Genomic DNA, 22,323 nt, shown 5'->3' with positions numbered 1-22,323 from the left:
TTTCCTTTCAGATGAATTAAACATAGACTTTAACCCCTTCCTTCATAGTCGGGCTTCTGCCTATCTTTTCAAACCAAGTTCACTTACGCCCTGCACACACACACACACACACACACACACACACACACACACACACACCCCACACTACTCGCCAGCAGAATTGGTATTCTTGCTGTGTACCCTGTAAATACAGTGCATCTTCTTCGGAGTTTGCCTAAGCTGTTTCCCATGTCTACAATGCTCTGCCAAGACTCACTTAAGTGCCACTTCCTTACAGGAGACCTTGCATGATTGCCCCGATTTCTGGCGCTCTCATCTCCTGCTGAAATTAGTGTTAGTTTTCTGTATACACATGGAACACCCCGAGGAGGTAATGCTTTTGTCTTTGTGTTTCTGGTCCCCCACATGCAATAGTAATCTTTCATCTTGTCATTCAATGTGTGGAGCAGACGTCCCCCAAATCTGCGATAGAGGGGAAGCCAGCCTAGGTGACAAGGACTCCTAGTAATCCACCTATTTCCTTCTGAAATCACAATGCCTCATCCTTCTGAGGATCCCAGCTCATAGAAGAGCCAGCAGAGACCTTGGGGAAAGTTTCATCCTATCCCTCCATTTTCTAGAGAAGAAAACTGGGGGACCCAGAGAATGGAAGGGACGTGACCAGGATCACGCAGTAGGAAGCAGGGTTCTCCAACACTAATTCAGATGGTTTCTCCCCTCTAGACCAGGATGTCTCTCACCATTCCCATTTTGAATAAAACAATACTCATTGCTGAAGTGACCCACACTAAAGCTGAACACAGCTCCAGTCAGAACCAGGACACCAGGGTACAAGTGCCTCTAGGAAGGAGACCTGTTCTTGGATGTTTCCTACCTATGGACGCCTGTACTTGGAACGAGAGAGGCAGAAAGAAGGGGGGGTCGGAGAGGTAACTGGTGGAATTCAGGGGCATCAGAGGGGCCTGAGATTGGGGGTGCCCAGGCTGAGGGGGGCAGTGGGAGTGCATGAAAGGAGAAATGGAAAACAAGAGTTGAGGTAGGTAGATTCACCCCCTAACACAGAGCTATATGCTAAATGCAGATACAGAACATAACGGAGGCCCTACCAGTTTAGTGAGCAAATTGTTAAATTTTTAGTATGAGAACTTACTCTCTGGAAATCAACAAATGCTACAAGACTGGGCTTGATTTATTTTTTGGTTCACTATCTAGACTTAAAGTGATGGAGAAAAATGTTAAAAATGTTCCACTTGAGGGACCTGCCATATATTTTTTCCTTCTGGGCAGCTGGTTGTTAAACATTTCCCAACATACCCCTGCCCTAAACCCTCTTCTAGGCCCATTCCCAGGATTCCCCTGGGCCTTCTCACAAATCAAGAAGCCAGGTTGTTCCCCTGGGGAGTAAGTAGGGCCAGTGAGCAAATGTCAGCCAGGAGCAGGAGCTACCAGGTCAAACCGTGGCTGTGGCAGTTACCCAATTAATGACCTTGAACAAGTCCCTTCTCTTTGTACCTCAGTCCCCTACTTAGTAAAACAGAGGATCCAAAGCCTGTGAGTTGGGGGAAGAAGTTTGTATATTTGTGATTATACTTCCGAAGTATAAATGTATTTGTACAAGTTAGTGGTTAAGTAGAACTGGGGAGGAGGGAACGCCACCCCCACAAATGAGGACACACCATTGGTGGGGGCGCTATTGGCAGAGAGCCCAGACCTCCCTGGCATTCCCCCTTCCCCCGACCCAAAGGGCACCAGATAACCCAGGGGAGGGTGAAATGTAACACATCTGGATTTCTGGCACTGCGGACGAAGTTAGTATCACACCGACTTTGTATTCAGTCAGAATTGTCTCGCTAAGAAATTTGGTAAGATGAGTGTTGCCAGAGAACGTGGGCACCTTAAGAGCTAAGACTACCTTGTCTTTTCGTACCTAGCACAGGGCCCAGCATGCAGCAGGTGCCTAATAAAAGCTCTTCTGTTTTGAAAGACTTAGGAATCCTGATCAATACAAGCACTAGCCGTGACTGGTTAGTGGCTGACCGCACCACTCCCTTCCTGAGCAGGAGCTGAACACCAGACAGAGAGTGGGACCTGTAGCTTTAGGTGTGACCAATGAGGGAACTTGTTTTGCTTAACTAAGCATATTCGTTGTGAGTATGGTTTACTCAGTGGGAGAAAGTGGGGGGGAGGATGTTAATGATTAGAAAGGAAGAATGCAAGACCGAACTAAAAAGGGAAGGCAGAAAGAAAGTCAGGAAACAAGCAGCACAACTTAGAAAGCCACATACTGAATACACTTTATGGCGAATTGGAAAAGTGAGGCCTGGGCAACAGATCAGTGATCTCATGGACTGTCCTCCTTTGTACATGAAAATATCTGTTTTACTGGGTTTGCAAAGATCCAGACAAAAAGTAAAATTAAGAAGAAAATCAGAAATAAATGTCTGGTTAATGGGAAAGAAAAAGGGGGAAGGGGGAGTCAGGGAAGGAAATCAGAGAAGACATGAACTGAGGCCAGAAAGATGCAGAAAGGCCAAGACACTTGGGGGACAACTTTGTCCTTAAGGCTGAGGTGGCTGGGAAGGGTTAAATTCTGCAGTTTGACCTGAAATTCACTAAAATAAAACAGAGTTATGATTACGGAAGGAAGTAGTCAGGTGGGGTGAGAGCCAAGGCTTCTGCTGTCTCCTTGATTGGTTCTCCCCAGACACAGAGACAAGGAGATCCAACATCACCCATGGTGGGACCAGGGGAGAAGCTTCTAGGAATTATAGTCCAGCTTGGAGTCCTTGGGGTGGCAGTGACTTGAACCCAGGTCTGTGTGATGCCCCTTATGTGGATTCTTCCTAGCAATTTTGGTCACCCTTCCAGAGGGAGAGAGTGTTAGGAGGTGGTAGCCTTCTAGTCTTATATAAATAAATAAATGGCAGGAATGAATGAACCAGTGAATTGGTTACATGAATGAATGAAAAAGCATTTAAGTTCTTTACCATGGGTCAAAAACTGTGCCAAGTGCTGGGGATGGTCTCTGTCCACCCTTTAAGGGGCTTCTACTCTAAAGGGAAGGGAAGCACATAGGGTGTTAAGTGAGGGGCATGTTGAAGGGGGCCTGGCAATGTGAGCATTGAGTCATGATGCCAGACCTAGAAAGCAGAGGGGCTGAAGAGGCAGAGAGCCCCTCGCTGGCACTGGCCTGCCTGGGGAAGCTGGCCAGTGGAGACACTCATATCTCAGCTCAGCAGCGCTCAGCCTGGGACATCATGATCCCCCTCCTCCCCAAGGTCCTCCCCTTCAGCCATCCTCACTCCACACAGAATGACAAAGTCATCTTATATGTAGCCTGATCAGAACCATCAGATTCAAAGCCTTCCCCATCTGCTTCCCACCCACCTCACTTCTCTTTAGTTTACATACAGGACTTTGCAGACAAGGTGGATCCTGCTGGATCTCTAGCTCCTTGTGCTTTCTCCAGCCTGCATAATTGACACAAGCAATTCCCCCTAAGCCTGGGAAGAAATCTTTCCTCAATCAACAAGCATTTATTAAGTGCTTACTTTTGGCCAAGCACTGGGGATAGATGAAAACAATCTCAAGAAGCCTACATTCCAACAGAGGAGACAAAAATACATTCACATGTTCAGAATAAGTAAAAAGAATAAATATCAATAAATACAAAGTAGTTAAGTACGAGGTTGTTGGGACGGAGGGCATCCTGGAGAAAGAAGGCAGTGACTGAGATGTGTTTTGAAGGAAATCTTTCTGTGGGGAAGGGGCATCAAGAAGAGAGTGCACTTCAGGCACAGGGGATGAGAGAGGGAGAAATGCAGAGGGAGAGACAGAAGGGAGAAAGTTCCATAGAGGAAAGGAGAAAAGGCCAGTCTGGCTAGAGGGCAAGAGGGAATGATAATTATGCCCAATGAGGCTGGAAAGACTGGTCAGGCTCCTCCTCCCCACCCCCACTGACATCCACCACCACCAGCCCCAGCGGAAAATACAATGATTGATGTTGGTGACAAAGAAAAAGGAGAAAGATCAAGGTTTCAGGAAAGAAAAAAATAAAATGAAAGGAAGCAAGTGGGACCAGAAGAATTTAGAAAAAGGTTAGAAGAGTCCAATGGCTCTAAAGAGCTTATACCAAAGGAATAACGAACTTTAAGCGTAGGAAAGGGAGAACCTCACAATCCATGGTACGTGTAGCCCACAGAAGCTTGGCAATACCCATCCCAACTTCTGCAGGACCAAGGAGTCTCAAGGTCACTGAGCTAGAGTGCCCTCAGGGTTCTGGGGCTCCTGGAGAGGGAATTCTCTGATGCTGTCAGCAGTGTCCTCCCTGCCTGCAGAGCCAAGGCCTTTAGTCAGATCACCTTAAGTTAGTAACACTGAGAAAGTGGTCTTGACTAAGGTGACACAGCAATGAATTGGTACAAAACATCCCCAACAACCTGCAACACAGATTCCTACAAGGTCAAGTTCAGTGGAAAGTGGGCTCAGCACATGCGATGAAGAGGACTTCAGAGCACTGGAGTCTTTTGATGCAGTATTCAAGGGGCAGGTGTGCTGAGCAAGGAGAAGGATGTCAACAGGATTTTGTATAGGAAGGAGGAGACGTGAGAGCTTAAAGTAACAGTCTTAAATTTTCTCAGCAGAGGCACAAGTCCTCAGCTGAGAAGGTGGGAGGAAATCTGAGAAGCTTGAGAAAAGGTTTGGAATAAGATTCTGTGGAGCATGAGAGGAAACAGATTAGGGTGGATTAAAGGGCTGCCTTGCAGCAGAGAGGGCCCACTTGAAGTTGGTTAACACGAGTTTTTAATGTACAGAGTCAGCACCTCATGAGTAGGAGCAGAGGTGGCGGGTGGTGGGAGTAATCCTGGCTGAGGCTTGGCAGGGGATGAGTAGTTATTGGACAAGGGGCTAAGGATTCAAGATGAAAACATGGAGAACTAAACTGACAAAATATAAAGTTGAGACAGCCAAACTAGGAAAGTGAAGTCAGAGCCTGATAAAGTCCTGGGCTGGATGCCAGATGCCTCAGTAAAGGTCAATGAGTTTAGGAGGAGAGGGCTAAAACAGAAAGAAGTAAAAGCAGGTCAGACAAAGGAATGTCAGAGGGTTCTAGCAATATCTAGGGTGTAACCATCCCTGGGTGTGGCTGAAGGGCAGTGGAGGAGGAGGAGGTCCTGGGATATGAGAAGATGGAAAGATAGGGAGATTGGGATGTTTGAGGGTATATCCACGTGAATGCTGAAGTCATCCAGAATGGGGGCAGCAAGACCCCAAGCAGGTAAGGTGTTCCATGAGAAAGGAGAATGAGATGGGGGCCAGTCAGTAGTCACTGTGATCTCTAGATGGTGGAAAAAATCTTCCCTTCATCTTTTTAGTTTTCTAACCTGACATCTTTGGATAGATTTCAGGGAGTCCATCGACTTGAATGGGGGGTGGGAGGGAGAAATCCTCTTTATATTCACCCATCTGTGCCTGAACTCGAGCATTTTCTTCTCAGAATCATGTTTTTGTTGCGGTGATGGTTCTAAGGGAGAATTCAAGGAGGGCAGCAGGTAGTTACTAGGAAGTGATACTAATGAAAAGAATTTAAAGAAATAAAAAAAATTATATTTGAAAACATGACAGGTAATGAATTACTGAGCCCATTTACCTTGGAAATGTTTTTAAAATTCAAAGCTGTTTTTCATAGGGCAGAAAACAATTCTTGTCGTTCACATTTCCTTTTTGTTTCCATAAGACTGGACGTAGTTTATTTTTTAAAAGACATTCAGCCTGACTTTCTTATTCATACGTTTATCACACTCTTCCGTAGGGATTTCTTGATGATTCGTGCTCTGGCAAAGAGTGAAGCTACTGCTACGGCTGAAAGCCTTTCATTGCCTTAATGGAGTTTCCGATCAGTAGTAATTCTATGATGGGCCACTGGGACCAACCTTCAAGGGAAAGTCTTCTCATACTCATCACAATCACACTCTCAAGTATGGATTATCTGAGATCAGTCAGTCAACAAACACTCGTCAAGCACTTACTACAGGCAGACACAGTGTAAGAGTGAAAACAATCCCTGTTCTCAAAAGGTTCACACTCTGAGGAAGAAGACAATGTAAGTGCAGGGCTGAAAGAAGCCTGGGGAACTAAGAGATGGAGGTGAGGAGGGAGAGCCTCCCAGGCATGCACGAAGCCATTGCAAAGGTTCAGCCTGGGGTAAAGCATCCTGAATGAGCAACAGCAGGGAGGCCAGTGTTGCTGGATTAGAGAGAACAGGTACAGAATAAAGGATAAGAAGCAAGGAAAGATAGGAGACATGTTGTGAAGGACTTTAAAAGCCAAACAGAAGGCTTTAGATTTACTCTGGAAGTTATAGGGAGCCTTTGGCATTCACTGAATGGGAGGCAGGCATAGTGAGACCTATACTTGAAAATCATTCTGGCAGCTGTTTGAAGGAGAGAATAGAAGGGGGAGAGACTTGTGACCCCAGGCAGAGCCACCAGCAGCTATTGTAACAGTCTAGGTGGGAAGTGATGAGGGCCTGAACCACAGAGTGGTGGTCGCAGGGTCAGAGGAGAGATGGGGGCATATGGAACAGATGTTGGGAATATGGAAAGGGCAAGTCTTGGCAATAGTTTGCATATGTGATAAAGAGGAAGAAACTACAGGTGACCCCCAAGCTCCATGCCTCGGTGACTGGGAGGACAGTGTTGTCCTCAGTAGCAATAAAGAAGTTCAGCAGAGAGGAGAGTCGGAAAAAGGGAAGGTAAGGGGGGGGGGGGGGTGGAGACGAGTTCAGCCTTGGACATGCTGAGCTTCCGGTGCCTACAGGACATCTGCCAGCAGGCAGTGGAGCTGAGGGACCTAAACTCAGCAATCATCTGGGGAGAGGTGATAACTGAACCCATAGGAACTGAAGAGATGATCAAGTAACACAGGCTAGAGAGAAAAGAGAAGAGGGTCCGGGCAGGACGGAGCTTGGGAGGCGTCCATCTAGTGGATATGACCCAGACTGAGGAACCAGCAAAGGAGATTTAAAAATCAGGCAGGTTGGAAGAGACCTAGGAGAGAGCAGGCTCACAAAAACCTAGAAAGGAGAGAGCCTCCAGGAGGAAAAGGTGAGCAACAGTGTGAAATACAAGAGAGGTCAAGAACAATGAGGAGTGAGAAAAGGTCATAAGACTGGGCAAGTAACTGTGGGGAGTTCAATACATTTTGTGCTTGGGCAAAGTGCCTTCCCATATTCGCCAGGTTTCTGTCTAAACAGAATTCTCTCTGTTTTTCAGAGTTGGACATTGTTTCTCCCTTCAATGGGAAATGTCCATCACTGAGTAAGTTGCTTTTTCAAGTCGGCTTCTTACAGGAAGGAACTATTACATGTTTGTATCTGTATTCCTAGCAACTAACAGAATGTCTTGCACGTGATAAAACTCTAAAAATAAATATCTGTTGAATTGAGCTAGAATTCCCTGGCAGAAATCATGACATTTCTAAGGCGTTGTATTTGGAATTTGCATTCTCAGCATCTGGCACAGTACCTAGAACACAGAAAGTGACTAATAAATGCTTGTTGATTGACTGATTAACTGATATGTTTTCTCTGTAGTATGGATTTTCTGATGTCGAATGAGTTCTTCCCTCTGGGGAAAAGCCTTCTGGCACTCATGACATTCATAAGGTTTCTCTCCAGTATGAATTCTCTGGTGCCGGGTAAGCTTTCCACTCACACAGAAGGCCTTCCCGCATTCATTACATTTATAAGGTTTCTCTCCAGTGTGAATTCTCTGATGGACAGTAAGGGTCCCACTCTCACGAAAAGCCTTCCCACATTCATGACATTCATAAGGTTTCTCTCCAGTGTGAATTCTCTGGTGTCGAGTAAGTTCTGTCCGCCAACAAAAGGCTTTCCCACATTGATGACATTGGTAAGGCTTTTCTCCAGTATGAATTCTCTGATGTTGAGTAAGCTGTGACCTCCGACGGAAGGTCTTTCCACAGTCATCACATTCGTAAGGTTTCTCTCCGGTGTGGATTCTCTGATGTCGGGAAAACTGTATCTTCAGGCGGAAGACCTTCCCACAGTCATGACATTCATAAGGTTTTTCTCCAGTGTGAATTGTCTGATGTTGGGTGAGAGCTGCCCTCCAGCGGAAGGTCTTCCCACATTCACTGCATTCATAAGGTTTCTCTCCAGTATGGATTGTCTGGTGTCGAGTAAGCTCTGTACCCCTGCTAAAGGCCTTTCCACAATCAAGACATTCATAAGGCTTTTCTCCAGTATGAATCCTCTGATGGCGAGTAAAATCTGTGCTCCGCCTGAAGGCCTTGCCACAGTCATGACATTCATAAGGTTTCTCTCCAGTGTGAATTGTCTGATGTTGAGTGAGAGCTGCCCTCCAGCGGAAGGTCCCTCCACACTCACTACATTCATAAGGTTTCTCTCCAGTGTGAATTCTCTGATGTCGAGTAAGTTCTGTGCTCCGGTAGAAGGACTTCCCACATTCGTGACACTGATAAGGCTTCTCTCCAGTGTGAAGTACCTGATGTTGGGTAAGATGTTCACTCACACGGAAAGCTTTCCCACACTCGCTACATTTATAAGGCTTCTCTCCAGTGTGAATCCTCTTATGTACCGTAAGCATGCCATTCACACGGAAGGTCTTCCCACATTCATGGCACTCATAAGGCTTCTCTCCAGTATGAATCCTCAGGTGTCGAGTCAAGGCGGCCCTCCGAGGGAAGACTGTCCCACATTCATGACACTCATAATACTTCTGCCCAATACAAGATCTGTGATGAGAAGGAAGAGACGGGTAGTGAGCACAAGTTTTATCACATTCATCAGTTCATTAAATAATCCTAGGTGCTACGCCTTGGAGAAAGCCTTCAAACATTCATTCTATGGTGTTGTGGGGGGTTTCTCTTTATGGGGTATCACTTGACTTATAGTAATTGCTATCTGGGCTCTTTTTGAAGATTTCTCAATATTCCCTGTGTGCGTAGTGTTCTTCTCCAGGCTACGATCTATAAAAAGTAACAAGATTTAACTTAGAACTGAAATGTTAACCACACTCATGACTACCCCGAAGCTCTATGTGTGTAAGTAGCAATTATGGAAACTCTTCCCTAACCATCTCCTGTTTGGAAAAGAAGGCTGATCCTGGAGTGAAACGTCCTCTAGGTTTACTACCCTGGTGGCCTCTCACTTTGGTGGAGGATTTTCACTTACTGAGAATGTTTCTCCTTCCTGCTCAGTGGATTCCCGAGCCTAGCATCACATTCCCAGGATTCTCCCAAGTTGGAGATGAAGAGATTCTTCCTCCTGAGACTTCTCCTCAACGATAGTTCTGTGGAAACATCCAACTTCGGAGCACAATACGTGATTCCAGGCCTGACTTCCCAATCTGAAAAGACATTTAAATATAAAATTTTACCCACCTGCTATACACTTAGAACTGGGTAAAATTCAGTGGGCATACGCTCTTGGTCTTAACAACATCTTGTCAACTTCTATGCCCCCATGGGACCAAGAAGAAATGAACGTGTAGGCTGAAACACAAGAGGAAGAAGATAAGGCAGAATCCAAAGAGCCCAACTGTACTGACTCCAGAGGAAATGGAGCTGAAGTGGAACGCCAGGCCGCTGGTCATCACCAAACCAAACCTTCTGGAGACATCACCCTACAGAAGTCTGGACCAGCTCTCTCTCCGATCCAAAACTCTCATCTGTGTCGCCAATATGGGATCACTGGGTTCCTGCCTGACAAAAGTTATGCCATCCTTAATTGCAATCTGCCTGAAATCACTTCACTTAGTTCCAGACCATGGACCTTCTTGACATTCTAGATTAACTGTTCTCTTTGTGACCAAGTGTAGCAATTACATAACAAATCATCTCAATTTGTTTTGTCTGAAAAAACATTTATTAAGTACCTACTGTGTGCCAGGTATTCTGTGTGCTAAGTACTGGGGATACAAAAAGACGAAAGACAGTATCTCTCCTCAAGGAACTCATGATCTAATGTGTGATCTAAACCTAATGCAAACAGATACACACAAACAAGCTACTATATATAGGACAGGAGAAAATGAGAGAGGGAAGGCATTGGAATTAAGAGGGACAGTTTCCTGTAGGACATGGGATTTTAGGTGCTTCTCATCCATACAAAATGAAGACATTTCTAACATTCTACGTTAAGAAACAGAAAGGAAAGGGAATAACTATAGTAGATTCAGAAAAGAATACTGTACCTTGTTTTCGTTGTTCCAGTTTGAGTTCTGAGCTGTCTCCCTCCCTCCCTCCCAGCCCTGGACTAGAGAAGGTCAGCATTGGATACAGTTATATATGTGGAAGCACACAATACATACTTCCATGTCAGTTCTCTCTCTGGAGGTGGACAGCATTTTCCTTAAGTCCTTCATAGCTGATTCAAATGCTCCTATCACCCAGAACAGCTTAGTCACTCACAGTTACTGTTTGAACAGTGTTGCTGCTACTGTACACAATGCTCTCTTGCTGGTTTCTTTCACTCACCATTATTTCATGTGTCTTTCCACACTTTAAAAAAAAACTAACCTGCTCATCGTTTCTTCTAGCACCGCAGTGCGCCATCACGATCATGTACCACAACTTGTTCAACAATTCCCCAGTGGATGGGCATCCCTGCACTTTCGCAGTCTTTGAAGTCACAAGGACAGCTGCTACAAGTATTTTAGAACATAGAGGTTCTTTCTCTTTTTCCCTGATCACCTTGGTATTGCTGGGTCAAAGAGGATACACCGTTTTATAACACTTTGGGTATAATTCCAGACTGTTCTCCAAAATGGTTGGATCAGTTCACCAACAGTAACTTGGTGTCCCAATTTTATCCCATCCATTCCAACACTTCTCATCTTCCCCTTCTATCATTTTAGCCAGTCTGAAAGATGGGAGATGATACCTCAGTTGTTTTCATTTGCATTTCTCTAGCCAATGATTTAGAGCATTCTGTCACATAACTAAACATAACCTTGATTTCTTTTTCCAAAAACTGCTTATTCATATCCTTTGGCCATTTATAAATTGGGGAATGACTCGTATTCATATTTGAATGACTCATATTTGACCAAGTTCTCTATATACTTGAGATATAAGGCTTTTATCTGAGAAACTGTCTATAAAATTTTTTTCCCAGTTTTCTCCCTTTCTTCTAATCTTGGCTACACTGGTTTTATTTATACCAAGTCCTTTTAATTTAATTTTACTAATCAACGTTATTCATTTTGTACTTCCCAATGCTCTTCTCCTATCCATAAATCTGACAGATAATATGTCCCACGATCTTCCAATTTATGTATGATATCTCTCTTTATGTCTAGGTCACGTACCCATTTTGAGCTTATCGTGCTAAATGCTGTAAGACGTTGGATTACACCCACTTTCTGCCAGACTGCTTTCCAGTTTTCTCCAGCAATTTTTAACAAATAGTCAATTCTTATCCTAAAAGCTTAGATCTTTGTGAGATAATTAGTCATTTGCTACTGTCTTCTGTGTACCTGATCTATTCCACTGAGCCACCATTTTGTTTCTTAGCCAATACCAGACAGCTTTAATAATGATTACCTTATAATACAGTTTAAGGCCTGGTACTGCCAGACCTCCTTCCTTCACATTTTTTCCCATTAATTCCCTCGGGATTCTTGACCTTTGACTCTTCAAAATGACTTTTGCTGTCATCTTTTTCTAGCTCAATAAAAAATCTTGTTCAAGACAGAATTTCAAGACATTTAAACTAGTTAATGAGCCGGTGTCCTTGGAGATCCCCATACGTGCTTCGGAGACAATCGTGGAGGTCTCTTGTCCTCTGCTCTCCCAATGGCATAATGCTTGGAAAGGTGTATTTTTTAAAGCCTGCTTTAACTAGGAGAAAAACAAAATGGACAGAGTTCTCAGTGCTCACAGGCTCTCAAGGTACAGCAGAGTCACATGCCAGTTCTGGCGCACAGGAGGGGTGACCATAAGCAAAGCACTTAACCTTGGGCCTTTGTCTGCTCGTCTACAAAATGGGAATAAAATGACTCAGAACAGGCCTATCTTGCAGAGTTTTAAAGAAAGTACTTTGTAAGCCTTCAAACACAATATAAATGTGAGCTCTTATGGTCCTTTACATTTAAATCAGATCAATAAATTAGGGCCTACAACGTCCAAAACACTGTGGGGGGTCCATACGGCAGTTTTGACCTTCAAGTGTTGTCAAACTCAGACGGCCACCAGATCATTCCTAAGATCCCTGGAGGTGCCAACTGGCTTAGTTTCAATGTGTAACATAATTATTTTATTCCAGTCTTCTTTCCAACACACACTTCTGGATCCAGTGACTGTGACCTCCTGGCTAGTCCCTGAACAAGCCATTCCATCTCTGCTCTGGGCATCCTCTCTAACCATCCCCCATGTCTGGAGCATCCCCACCCACCATGCTTCTGCTCCAAATGCTTACCTCCCTGACTGCTTTAAGTCCTAAGTCAAACCCCACCGTCTCCAAAGGCTTCCCCACCCCCTCTGAATCCCAGCACCTCCCTTCTGGGATAAGACTCAGTTTTGTCTGTCTAGATCCTGTGTATACACAGTGGGGTGCCTACTTTGTCCCCCATGAGACTCCAAGCACCCTGAGAGAGAGGCCTGTCTGTGACCAGTGTTTAGCATGGTGCCTAGCACACGGCTTGATGACTGGAATGGACTTTCCCAACAGATGACACATTATCCCCACCCCCACACTCTGCCCTACAGCCAGCCTGCCTTGCCCTGGCACCTTGTATGTCCCTCCCCTAGACTGTCTTCCCTCCTCATCACTCCAACTTGAAGCCCAAACTTCTCCCAAGCAGGGCCCAGCTCCCCAGTGCCTCTGTCTGAGGCTTTTCCTGCTGGATTCCCCTGTTGTTAGCAGCCCTTACCCAGCACTCAAGATTCTGCATACATTACACAGGTACACCTACCTCCCAGAACAGTGAGGATGGAGAAAACAATACAATGATTGTCAGCCACTCTGCAAACTCTGAAATGCTACATGCATGTTAGTTCTAGATCTACTGGGTGTGAACCTGCTAACACCCCTGCACCAGAAACAGCAGGACTCTGGCAGGGAGGGACTGGACGTGGGAGGATGGAGCTCCATGAAATGTGCTTGGGTGAGACCCACTCCAGGCCTTCTCCTCCTCCTGCCCTTCCTCTCTTCCCTTCTACTTCTTTCTCCTCCTCCTCCCCAGGCCTCAGGGCTCTGATGACAGTCCCCTACCCAACATAGAGCAGGGACTGAATGGCCTCCAGCAGCCAGGCATCACTCACTCACCTGGACAGAAGCATCCTGGGGTGTCTCCCTCGGGTATCCATGGTGCTACCCCTTGTTCCAGCTGACAGATCACAGCAGGTTTGGAAACAGCAAGACCTGCCCAATGAAAATGAGAAAATGTTGAGGACCCTAGTGAGAATGGGGCACAGAGCACTGAGCCTGGTGTCAGGAAGACCCAAGTTTAAATTCAGCCTCAGACACTGACTAGCTATGTGACCTTGGGATAGTCACCAAAAACAAAACAAAAAACCCCCTCTGCTTGCCTCAGTTTCCTCAGTTGTAAAATGAGGATAATAATCGCCGCAACCTCCCAGGCTTGTGGTGAAGATCTAAAGAAATAGGAATCGTAAAGTCCTTAGCCCAGTGCAGGGCATACACAGGGCAGGGCAAACATTCACTATTGTTAGTGCATGAGATCACCTTGAACTTTTCTTCTGGGGACAAAGTGAGCACCCAAGGCATTTAAGGATTCTCTCCACGATGCCCTTTAGAAGTGGGGGAATTTGGAGAAAGGAATGTGAATAGGTGGAAAGGCTTTAAATGTCTTTTCTTCTCAGATTGGGAATCTCTGGTCACTGTGTCCCAAACAACATGATCCACAATTTCCTAAGGGAGAAAGAAAAGTTCCTCCAAGAAGCTGACCCCATGCCAGAGGGGGAGGCCACCCTCACTTACCTAGACAAGTCAGGTTCAAATAGTTCTCCAGCATCACATCCCTGTATAACTCCTTCTGAGACGGGGCCAGGTAGCCCCACTCTTCTGGGCTGAAGTCCACGGCCACATCCCTGAATCTCACCAATGCCTGAAAAACCCAAAGCATCTGTGCTGACCAGGGGACCACAGCTTCCAGGGGCCTTGTGGGGGAGGCCAAGCTCGAAGGGCAGGGCAGCTGTCAGCTTCCAAATCTCTGCTGCCCACCCCAAAAGCCTTGGTCTGGGAGAGAGTCTGAGGCAGGTGCAAAACCAACACATTCTCTCTGTCTCACACACTCAAAAACTTCACACACACACACACACACACACACACACACACAGACAGACACAGACACAGACACAGACAGACACAGACACAGACACAGACACACAGACACACACAGACACACACAGACACACAGACACACACACACAGACACAGACACACACACACACAGACACACAGACACACACACACACACACACACACGCCCCAGCCATGGGTTAGAGGCAGCATCTCACCGGGAATCAGAAGGTGTGAAACCCAGCTATGACTGCTCCCCATGACTGTGGATATGCCACTCTCTCTGGCCCTCTGAGTCCCTGCAGGCCCTCTCTAACCCTGGGATCCTCTGGGCTTCAGACACTTAGACTTTTCACCATTTGATTTACCAAATGCTTTCCTCACAGCAAAACTGTCACCCCAGTAGTACCAAAATTGATTGTCCCCACTTTGCTGACAAGGAAATGAAGTCTAGGAAAGACTGGGTAGCCTGGGCAGGCCTCCTGACTTGTAAGCCTGTGCCTCTGATCACCTTTCCAGGCCTGGCACCCCACCCCCTGCCTTCAGACTCCTGAACTCCAAGGGCATACGTTTTTGAGATCACCAACTGCATCTAGTAATGAGACACAGAACACTAACATTAGCCATTGAAAGCATTCACCTCCTAGAAATGCTAAGGCAATCATTCTCAATGACTAATCAAAGCCTAATCTCACCCAATTTCTTCATAAAGGCTCTACTTCTCAGGAACTGAAGTGAGATGATACAGCAACCCCAGTAGACCCTCATCCCTCTGCCCCCCAGTCAGCACTCACAAACATTCTGGTCATTTGGTCAGTCCCCTGCAGAGTGCACCAAGAGGGCCTGCCTAAGTCAGCCTGCATGCTGTGCTCCCTGTTCAATGCCCCGACTGGGGATCCCAGAGGGCAGGCACAGCCGATTGGGGCAGTCCTCTCTGTGAGACCGAACAGCAAATCGAAGAGGGCCATCACCTGCCCAGGAGTGGGCCTCAGCCAGGATACGGGGTCCACTTGCCATACAAACATTCACAGACCTTGGCTAGCTGCTTCTGCCGGTCTTTACTCTTTCCCTTTCAGCCCTGGGAATGCTGGGCTTCATTCAGGAGAACTCTGGCCTGCCTTTCTTTGAAGTGCTTTCACCCTCCGAGGTAGCCCTGTTTATACTCCTCCAGCCTCCTCCCTCTAAGCTTCCATACTTGAAGCCAAGACTGCCATTGAGAGTCCTGGGATGAGTGGCTCAGGGCCAGATCTCTCTGTCCCTCTCCCCCTCCTTGACTCTCACTCTCTCCTGAGGCCTCCACTGTCCAACCTCCTTTCACTGCCCTGAAGCTCCTCCCAGAAAAGGTACCAGTGATCTCCCCCAAGGCTAAACCCAAAGGCTACTCCTCAACCCTCCTCACCCTCTCTGCGGCCCCTGACTCTGTCGGTCACTCTCTCCTCCAGAGATCCTGCCCTCTCTAGGTTTCAGGATACCCCTGTCTCCTGGTTCTCCTCCTCCCTGTCTGACTACACCTTCTAAGTCATGTCATTCATGTTATACACCCTCCCTAACCATGGTGGTCCCCCAAGACTCCATCCATTCCATCTTTCCCCACCAGGGGTCTGGATTCAGTTACCATCTCTTTGAAGATCTATCTCTCCAAGCCCACCCATTCTCCAGGCTCCCAGCTCTAACAGGACCATCTGCCCATTGCTGATAGACACTTTTCTCTCAATCCACATGGCAGGATATTGCCACAGCAAGTGTGAGGCACACAGAAGGCACTTAATAAGTGCAGCTTGCTCCATGGCCCCATGCAGAGGCTATGGCTCCGTAAATTTTCAAACAGGAGGTGATGGCGATCAGCTATCCTCCTTAGAAGATCTCTTTGGCTTACTTCTGTCAGCAAGCATTTATTAAGCACCAGTACAGGTAGTGCGTGGTGCTGAGCACTGGAGAGACAAAGAAAAGCAGCAGGTGGTCCCTGCTCCCAAGGAGCTCACAATCTAACTGGGGAGACCATGGACCCTTGGACGGCACATGTTGGAACAAGATACTAGAACTGAGGAGGCTGGAGAAAGGATTCTGGTCAAGGTATGGGGTTGAGCTTAAGGGAAATCCAGGAATGCGGGGGCCAGCTGGGAAAACTCCTGCAGTTGGTGGATCTTGTGCAGGGGACACCTAGGAGGTGTCTCCTAGGAGGATCTCAGAGTGGGCAGCAGGTGGACAGTAAGGCAAAAGGGGACTGGAGAGGGAGGCAGGGGCCGAGTGGCCAAGGGCTTTCAAACCCCAACCAATGCTGAGGGTTATCAAGAGCCACAGGAGTTTGGAGAGCGAGGGATGGGTGACAGGGTCAGACCTGAGCTTTAGGAAGATTAGGAATCAGGCAGCTGAGGGGAAGCCAGGTTGAAGTGAGGCAGGGCCACTGACCAGCAGGTGTGAAGGGGATGTGGGTCTGCTTCAGAGAGTGGCAGGATGGAGCCGACAAGCCTTGGAAATTGATAGGGGCTGGGAGAGGTGACAGATAATTGGGAGTCAAGAATGATGCCTTGGTTGGGATCCCAGGGTCTGGGAGGATGACAGAGGAAAGTCAGAAAAAGGGGGAGAGTGAATTCTGTTTTAGATGTGATGAGTCTATAGGACGCCCAGTCTGAGAATCCCAAATAGAAGCTAGAGATGGGAGACCTGAGGTCTGGAGGGAGAAGCAGATCTGGAAACCACCAGATTACAAGCTGGAGGACTATAAACAGGGCCACCTCCCAGGGTGACAGACAGCAACAGAATCCATAGGAGCTGATGAGATAGATCATCTAGGGGAGTGGGAGAATAAGAAAGTCCAGAAGGGGGCAAAGAGACAGAAGGCACCCAAGACAGGGATGGAGATCCAGCAGAAGAGACTGAGGAGAAGCAGGACAGAGAAATGTCACAAGAACCTAGAAGAGAATGTCAAGAAGGAGAGGGTTATCAGTCAGTCAGTCAGTCAGTCAGCAAACATATTCCTTGCTTGCTATGGGTCAGGCACTATGCTGAGTGCGATATACCATGGACAAAAAAGGCAAAATCTCCAGTTTTGTACTGGGCACACAGTGGTCCTGGATTCCCTGACCAAGACTGAGGGCATATCGGGCAAGTGAGAAGAGCTGGGTTTGAATCCTGGAGCTCTGGCTCACTATCTGTGTGTCCTCAGAGAAGTCATGTTATGTCTCTGAGCCTCAGTTTCTCCCTTTGTACAATGAGGGGATGAGGGTACCTGAGATCCTTCCTGGCTGTAAACTGATAATCCTCTTGGGGAAAACTCAGCATTTGGTCCCAACGATTGTGATGTCCTTTCCAGCCCTAACTCTGTACTCAGGCCCTCATCCTTGGCGTTACAAGACACAGGCCAGAGATATGTGTGACTCCTGAGAGCCAAAGGAGACATGCACTCACCTGCTTCTTCAGGAGACCCAAGGCCATCCTGGCTGATGCACAGTCCACTCCTCCTAGGGAAGGACAGTGGCTGCAGGGAACAGAGCTGGGGAGAGGCAGAATGGGAGAACGCCAGCAGCCTGGGCTTCAAGGGCGCTCCTAGGGGGCATGCTATAACATCCATGTTTGGGTCTCAATGACCCCAAGCACCTTAGCTAACTCTTTCAGCCTCAGATATTTACTGGCTGTGTGACCCTAGGTAAGTCACTGAGCCTCTGCCTGCCTCGGTCTCCTCATTTATAAAATGAGGATCAGAATACTAACTGCCTCCCAAGGTTGTTGTGAGGATCAAATCAGGTCATATTTGTAAAGTTCTTAGCACTGCACTGGGCACCTAAATCTTAGCTTTTGGTGTTCTCTGCCAGGACCACCCTTCCTCCAGTATTGCCTGCTGCAAACCACCTCCATGTACACACATATTTATAGAAAGCTATATTAATAACCACGCTGGCCATCAATCACCGTCTCCAAACCTGACCCCTGCCAGAGGTGGGACCTCCTCTGTAAGAAGTGAGGACACCCTCTTGGGAGCTGTCCTGTCCTGTTCCCCAGACTGCTTCTAGGTGTTGAGGATGGCAGCACCAGCCCGCCCCATCCCCAGCCCTTCTGGGGCCTCCTTGGGCATGGGCTCTCTCCTGGTCCTTCCCCTAGCAGGGGGGTGCTGGCTGCACTTACCACATGGTCACTCATCAGCAGAGGCCTCAGCCACCAAACACGAGAGCTGATGGGCGTTGGAGGAACCAAACAAGTCACTTTCTCAGTTTTTAAGTCTTGAACTCAGAGAGACTTGGCTCAAAGTGCTGCAGCAGGAGGCCCGCAATCAGCTCTGTACATGGTCATGTTAGATGCTAGAGACAGAGAGACATAAGAGAAGAAAGGTCCCTATTACATGTATGCAGATGAGGCCGTACAAAGTAGACTGAGGAACAAGGGCACTGACCATTTCCCAAAATACAATACCCATTCCTGTTAAAAAACACTGGAAAATATAGGGATTAATAGGTCTCTCCTTAAGAAGGAATTTAATTAGCAAATGAGTTAACATGTGTAAAGTGCTTTGCAAACTTTAAAGTGCTAAATTAAAGTTGGCCATGGGGACCATCATCATGTAAACAGTATCTATCAAAAACCAAGAGCCAGCATTACTGTCCTAGGGATAAACTAGAGCCCTTTCCAAGAAGATCAAGGGCAAAGGAAGGATGTCCATTACCACACCACTATTTGATGCAGGAACTGGACTTTCTAGCTCACTCCACTCTGCATCTGTTGCCCTGCCTGGTTTGAACCCCTTACCCTCTTTTCCTGCCTCCTTTTGTGTGTTGTTTTAGGGTGGGGACAGAGGTAAGTTCCTTGAGGGCCAGGACTGGCTTTCTTTTTATTAATTGTACTCCAGGGCTTAGCACAGTGCTGGCACATAGTATGTACTTATAACTATTTATTGGATTGGATTGGGTTGGACTGATACAGTGCTAGAAATGCTGGTTATAGGAACAGGAGAAGAAAAAGAAATGGAGAAATAAGCACATTCAAGAAAGAAACAAATTTATAGCTTTTTGCAGGTTTTATGTTAGCTTACTTGTGAAACCCTACAGAGTCAACTGAAAGATGGACTGAAAGAGCTTCAGCTAAATCCACAGAAATCAGCAGTGACACTTACCACCAGTAAAACTCATCAGGAAGAGCTATAAAGAAAAATTCTATTTTAAAATCACAGAATGCTCAAAATACGTTGAAGTCTACCTACCAAGACACACACAGGAGCTATTTGAACACAATTACAAAGCACTCAACAGAATTAAAGGTAAAGTTAAATAACTGGGCAAATATCGCTTGCTCATGAGTAGCTTGAGCCAATATGAAGAAAATGACAATGTCTAATCTAATTTACTGATTCAACGCACACCAAAAAAAACCCCAAACTATCAAAGGTTTAATTTACAGAAAACCCTTTGATTCTAAATGCCTCTGACTCTAAATCTCCAACTCCGACTCTAATCTTAAAAGGCTTGGCGGCACAGTGAAGAGTGCTGGGCTTAGAGTCAGGAGGACCTGAGTTCAAATCTAGCCTCGGATACTGACTAGCCTTGTGACCCTTGGAAAATAATATTGACCCTGTCTGCCTCAGTTTCCTCAACTGTAGAATGTGGATCATACAAGCACCTTACCTCCCTCCCTGGATTTTACGAGGATCAAATGAGATAATAAGTGTAAGGTGCTTAGCACAGTGCCGGGTACACAGTAAGCACTATATAAGTGTTAGCTATTTTCATTATTATGATTATTTTCAAAATTCATTTGGAACATCAAAAAGGTAAAGATTGTTGAGGGAAATACTGAAGAAAAAAATGAGAAGTTAAGGGGCTTCGCTGTACCAGATCTCAAACTATACTACAAAGTATATGATTGGGTACACGTGTGTGTGTGTGCGTGCGTACGTGTGTGTGAGAGAGACAGACAGACAGAGAGCAAGCACTAGTACACAGTGGTACACATTAAATGCACAACATTCACAAACAAACAAATCCAGTAGCATAGTGTTCAATAACCTCAAAGACCTCAGGTCCTGGGAGAAGGACTCACTATTTGACAAAAACTGCTGTGAAAACTGGACAGAAATCTGGCAGAAATCATATTTAGACCAACACCTCACACCACATACCAAGATTAACTTTAAATGAGTATGAAACTTAGACTTAAAAGGTGACATCGTTAAAAATTAGAGGGGAGAAATTACCCTTCAGATCTACGGATAGGTTATTAGAAAAGTATATTATATATGTGTGCATATCCATAATTAATTATATCTGTATATTGTCAGAGATAATATGTTCATGATCAAACAAGGGAGAGGATCATAGATTATAAAGTACAAACAAAACGATGAAACAAAAGAGTAAACGGGGGCAGCGGGACGGGGCGGGAGCTGTCCAGCAAGCTTCTCTGACAGCACACAGGGTGCACCAAGTCTTAGTGCAGCAGCACAGTTGGGTCAGTCAACTGAAACTATTCCTTCCAAGTTACCAAAGCTCTCTTAAGGGCTAAGCCTCCTGACTGGCCTCTCCTCCTGGATCCTCTCGTCTCCCTAAGGTCCCTTGTTACCCATCTAGTCATTCCTCAGTGTCCTTTGCTGGACTGTCACCCAAGTCCTTCTCTTATATGTGGATGTGGCCCAGGGCTCTGTCCTGGCCCATTCAGAGCCCATCCCAGACACTTACCTGGGGGAGTCACACAACCTCAGTGCCCAGTGGGAGCCTCCCAGCTCCACATCTGTGATCCCCTACATTTGCTCTTGATCTCCTTGGCTCCCTCGGGTTCCCCCATCCCCTGTCTGCATGTGACCCCCAGATCTGTCCAGACTGTGGCTTCAGTCTGTCTCCGGGGTTCCACTCCTGCAACACTACCTGCTCCATAGACCCTTCCAGCTAGATGTCCTGGAGACGCGGTCCGCTCCAAATGTCACAAACAGAATTCCCACTCTCCCCTCGGCCCCCTGCCCCTCCTTCATCGCCTTCATTGGCCAGCTAGCCTTTCCGTGCCACCTGCTCCATGCCAGAGACTGAAGGGGAGCCTCACAACCACCCTTGGAGGCGGGGCTGTCACCGTCCTCACTTTACAGCCGAGGAAGCACAGGCAGGCCGAGGCGAGGGGCTTGCCCGCTGGGCCGGGCACCCCGATTACCGCGGCGGCCCCCCACCTGCGGCTTCCACGTCCTGCACCCCAGGCTCCCCACAGCTTCCGAGGTCCCCCGAAGCACAGGTGTGCCGGGCGGGATCGGGGCTCCTTACCGCCGGGCTCCCCCCAGCAGAGCTCCCCCCTGGCCCCCCGATGCCCCCCACCCCCAGCTCAGGCTCCTTGGGTCCGAGCTGCTGCAGACGCTGCCTCGGGCGCCCAGAATCTTTGGGGGGCACGGAGGGGGGGCTGCAACCCTGTTTCAGGGTGAGGCTCCCTCCCCACAGGGTGGGGGTGAAGGTCCCCTAGAACCACACGTGTAAAGCACTTTGGGGGCGCTACGGGAATGCCAGGATGGACCGTGCAGCAGAGGAAGACCTGGCCAGCTGGGGGGGGGAGGGGGCAGAGGAGAGGGGGGGCAGAGGACAGGGTCTCCGCCACCCAGGGGGCACCCACACCCTTCGGCCCGTCCGGAAGCGCCTGGAGCTCCCCGGTTTCCGGGCCGCCGGAGCGGAGGGGAGCAGGGCTGATGCTCGACACCGACCAGCCCAGCCCGCGGAGAGGGCTGCGGAGGAGTGGGGGAGGACGAAGATGAGGGGGGTCCCCAAGAAGGCCGGGCTCGGGGCCTGGAGCGGGAAGGAGGTGTCTCGGCACAGCGCGCGGGATCGCACCTGCCCGGCGTGGCCTCAGTTCCCCTGGGGGTGGGAGAGACCGGACAGAAAGGGATCGCACCTGCCCACCAGGCTCAGAAACTCACCCAGGCCCAGGGTGCTGCTGGGCATGCGTACTCACTGCTCCGCGGGACTCGGAACTACATTTCCCAGAAGGCCGCTCGGCTGCTTCCTCTTCCGGTGGCAGGCCAATGGACCGGAATTCCGTCTTGATCAAGTTCTTCCCAC

At 47.6% G+C, this 22,323-nt stretch overlaps 1 protein-coding gene across 3 annotated transcripts; it reads right to left on the bottom strand.

The window, feature by feature from the left end:
• Positions 1-435: 435 nt before the first annotated feature.
• LOC140503320 (uncharacterized) lies at positions 436-22,274 on the bottom strand. 3 transcript variants are annotated; one of them, XM_072607203.1, is made up of 6 exons: positions 22,182-22,274; positions 18,431-18,603; positions 13,988-14,114; positions 13,313-13,408; positions 9,218-9,392; positions 436-8,778 (listed from the first exon to the last, which is right to left on the bottom strand). In XM_072607203.1, the coding sequence occupies exons 2-6, from the start codon at positions 18,443-18,445 to the stop codon at positions 7,545-7,547; spliced, it is 1,647 nt and encodes a 548-aa protein (XP_072463304.1). In that variant the 5' UTR covers positions 18,446-18,603; positions 22,182-22,274; the 3' UTR covers positions 436-7,544. The 3 variants fall into 3 exon arrangements, with proteins under 3 accessions (XP_072463304.1, XP_072463303.1, XP_072463302.1); XM_072607202.1 differs by lacking the exon at positions 22,182-22,274 and adding an exon at positions 22,096-22,181; XM_072607201.1 differs by lacking the exon at positions 22,182-22,274 and having other exon boundaries at positions 18,431-21,530.
• Between the last annotated feature and the right edge of the window lie 49 nt (positions 22,275-22,323).

Source organism: Notamacropus eugenii, chromosome 5, assembly GCF_028372415.1.
Source record: "Notamacropus eugenii isolate mMacEug1 chromosome 5, mMacEug1.pri_v2, whole genome shotgun sequence".
Taxonomy (NCBI): domain Eukaryota; kingdom Metazoa; phylum Chordata; class Mammalia; order Diprotodontia; family Macropodidae; genus Notamacropus; species Notamacropus eugenii.
The sequence above is the reverse complement of the archived record's forward strand: the minus strand, read 5'-3'. Positions and strand labels throughout refer to the sequence as shown.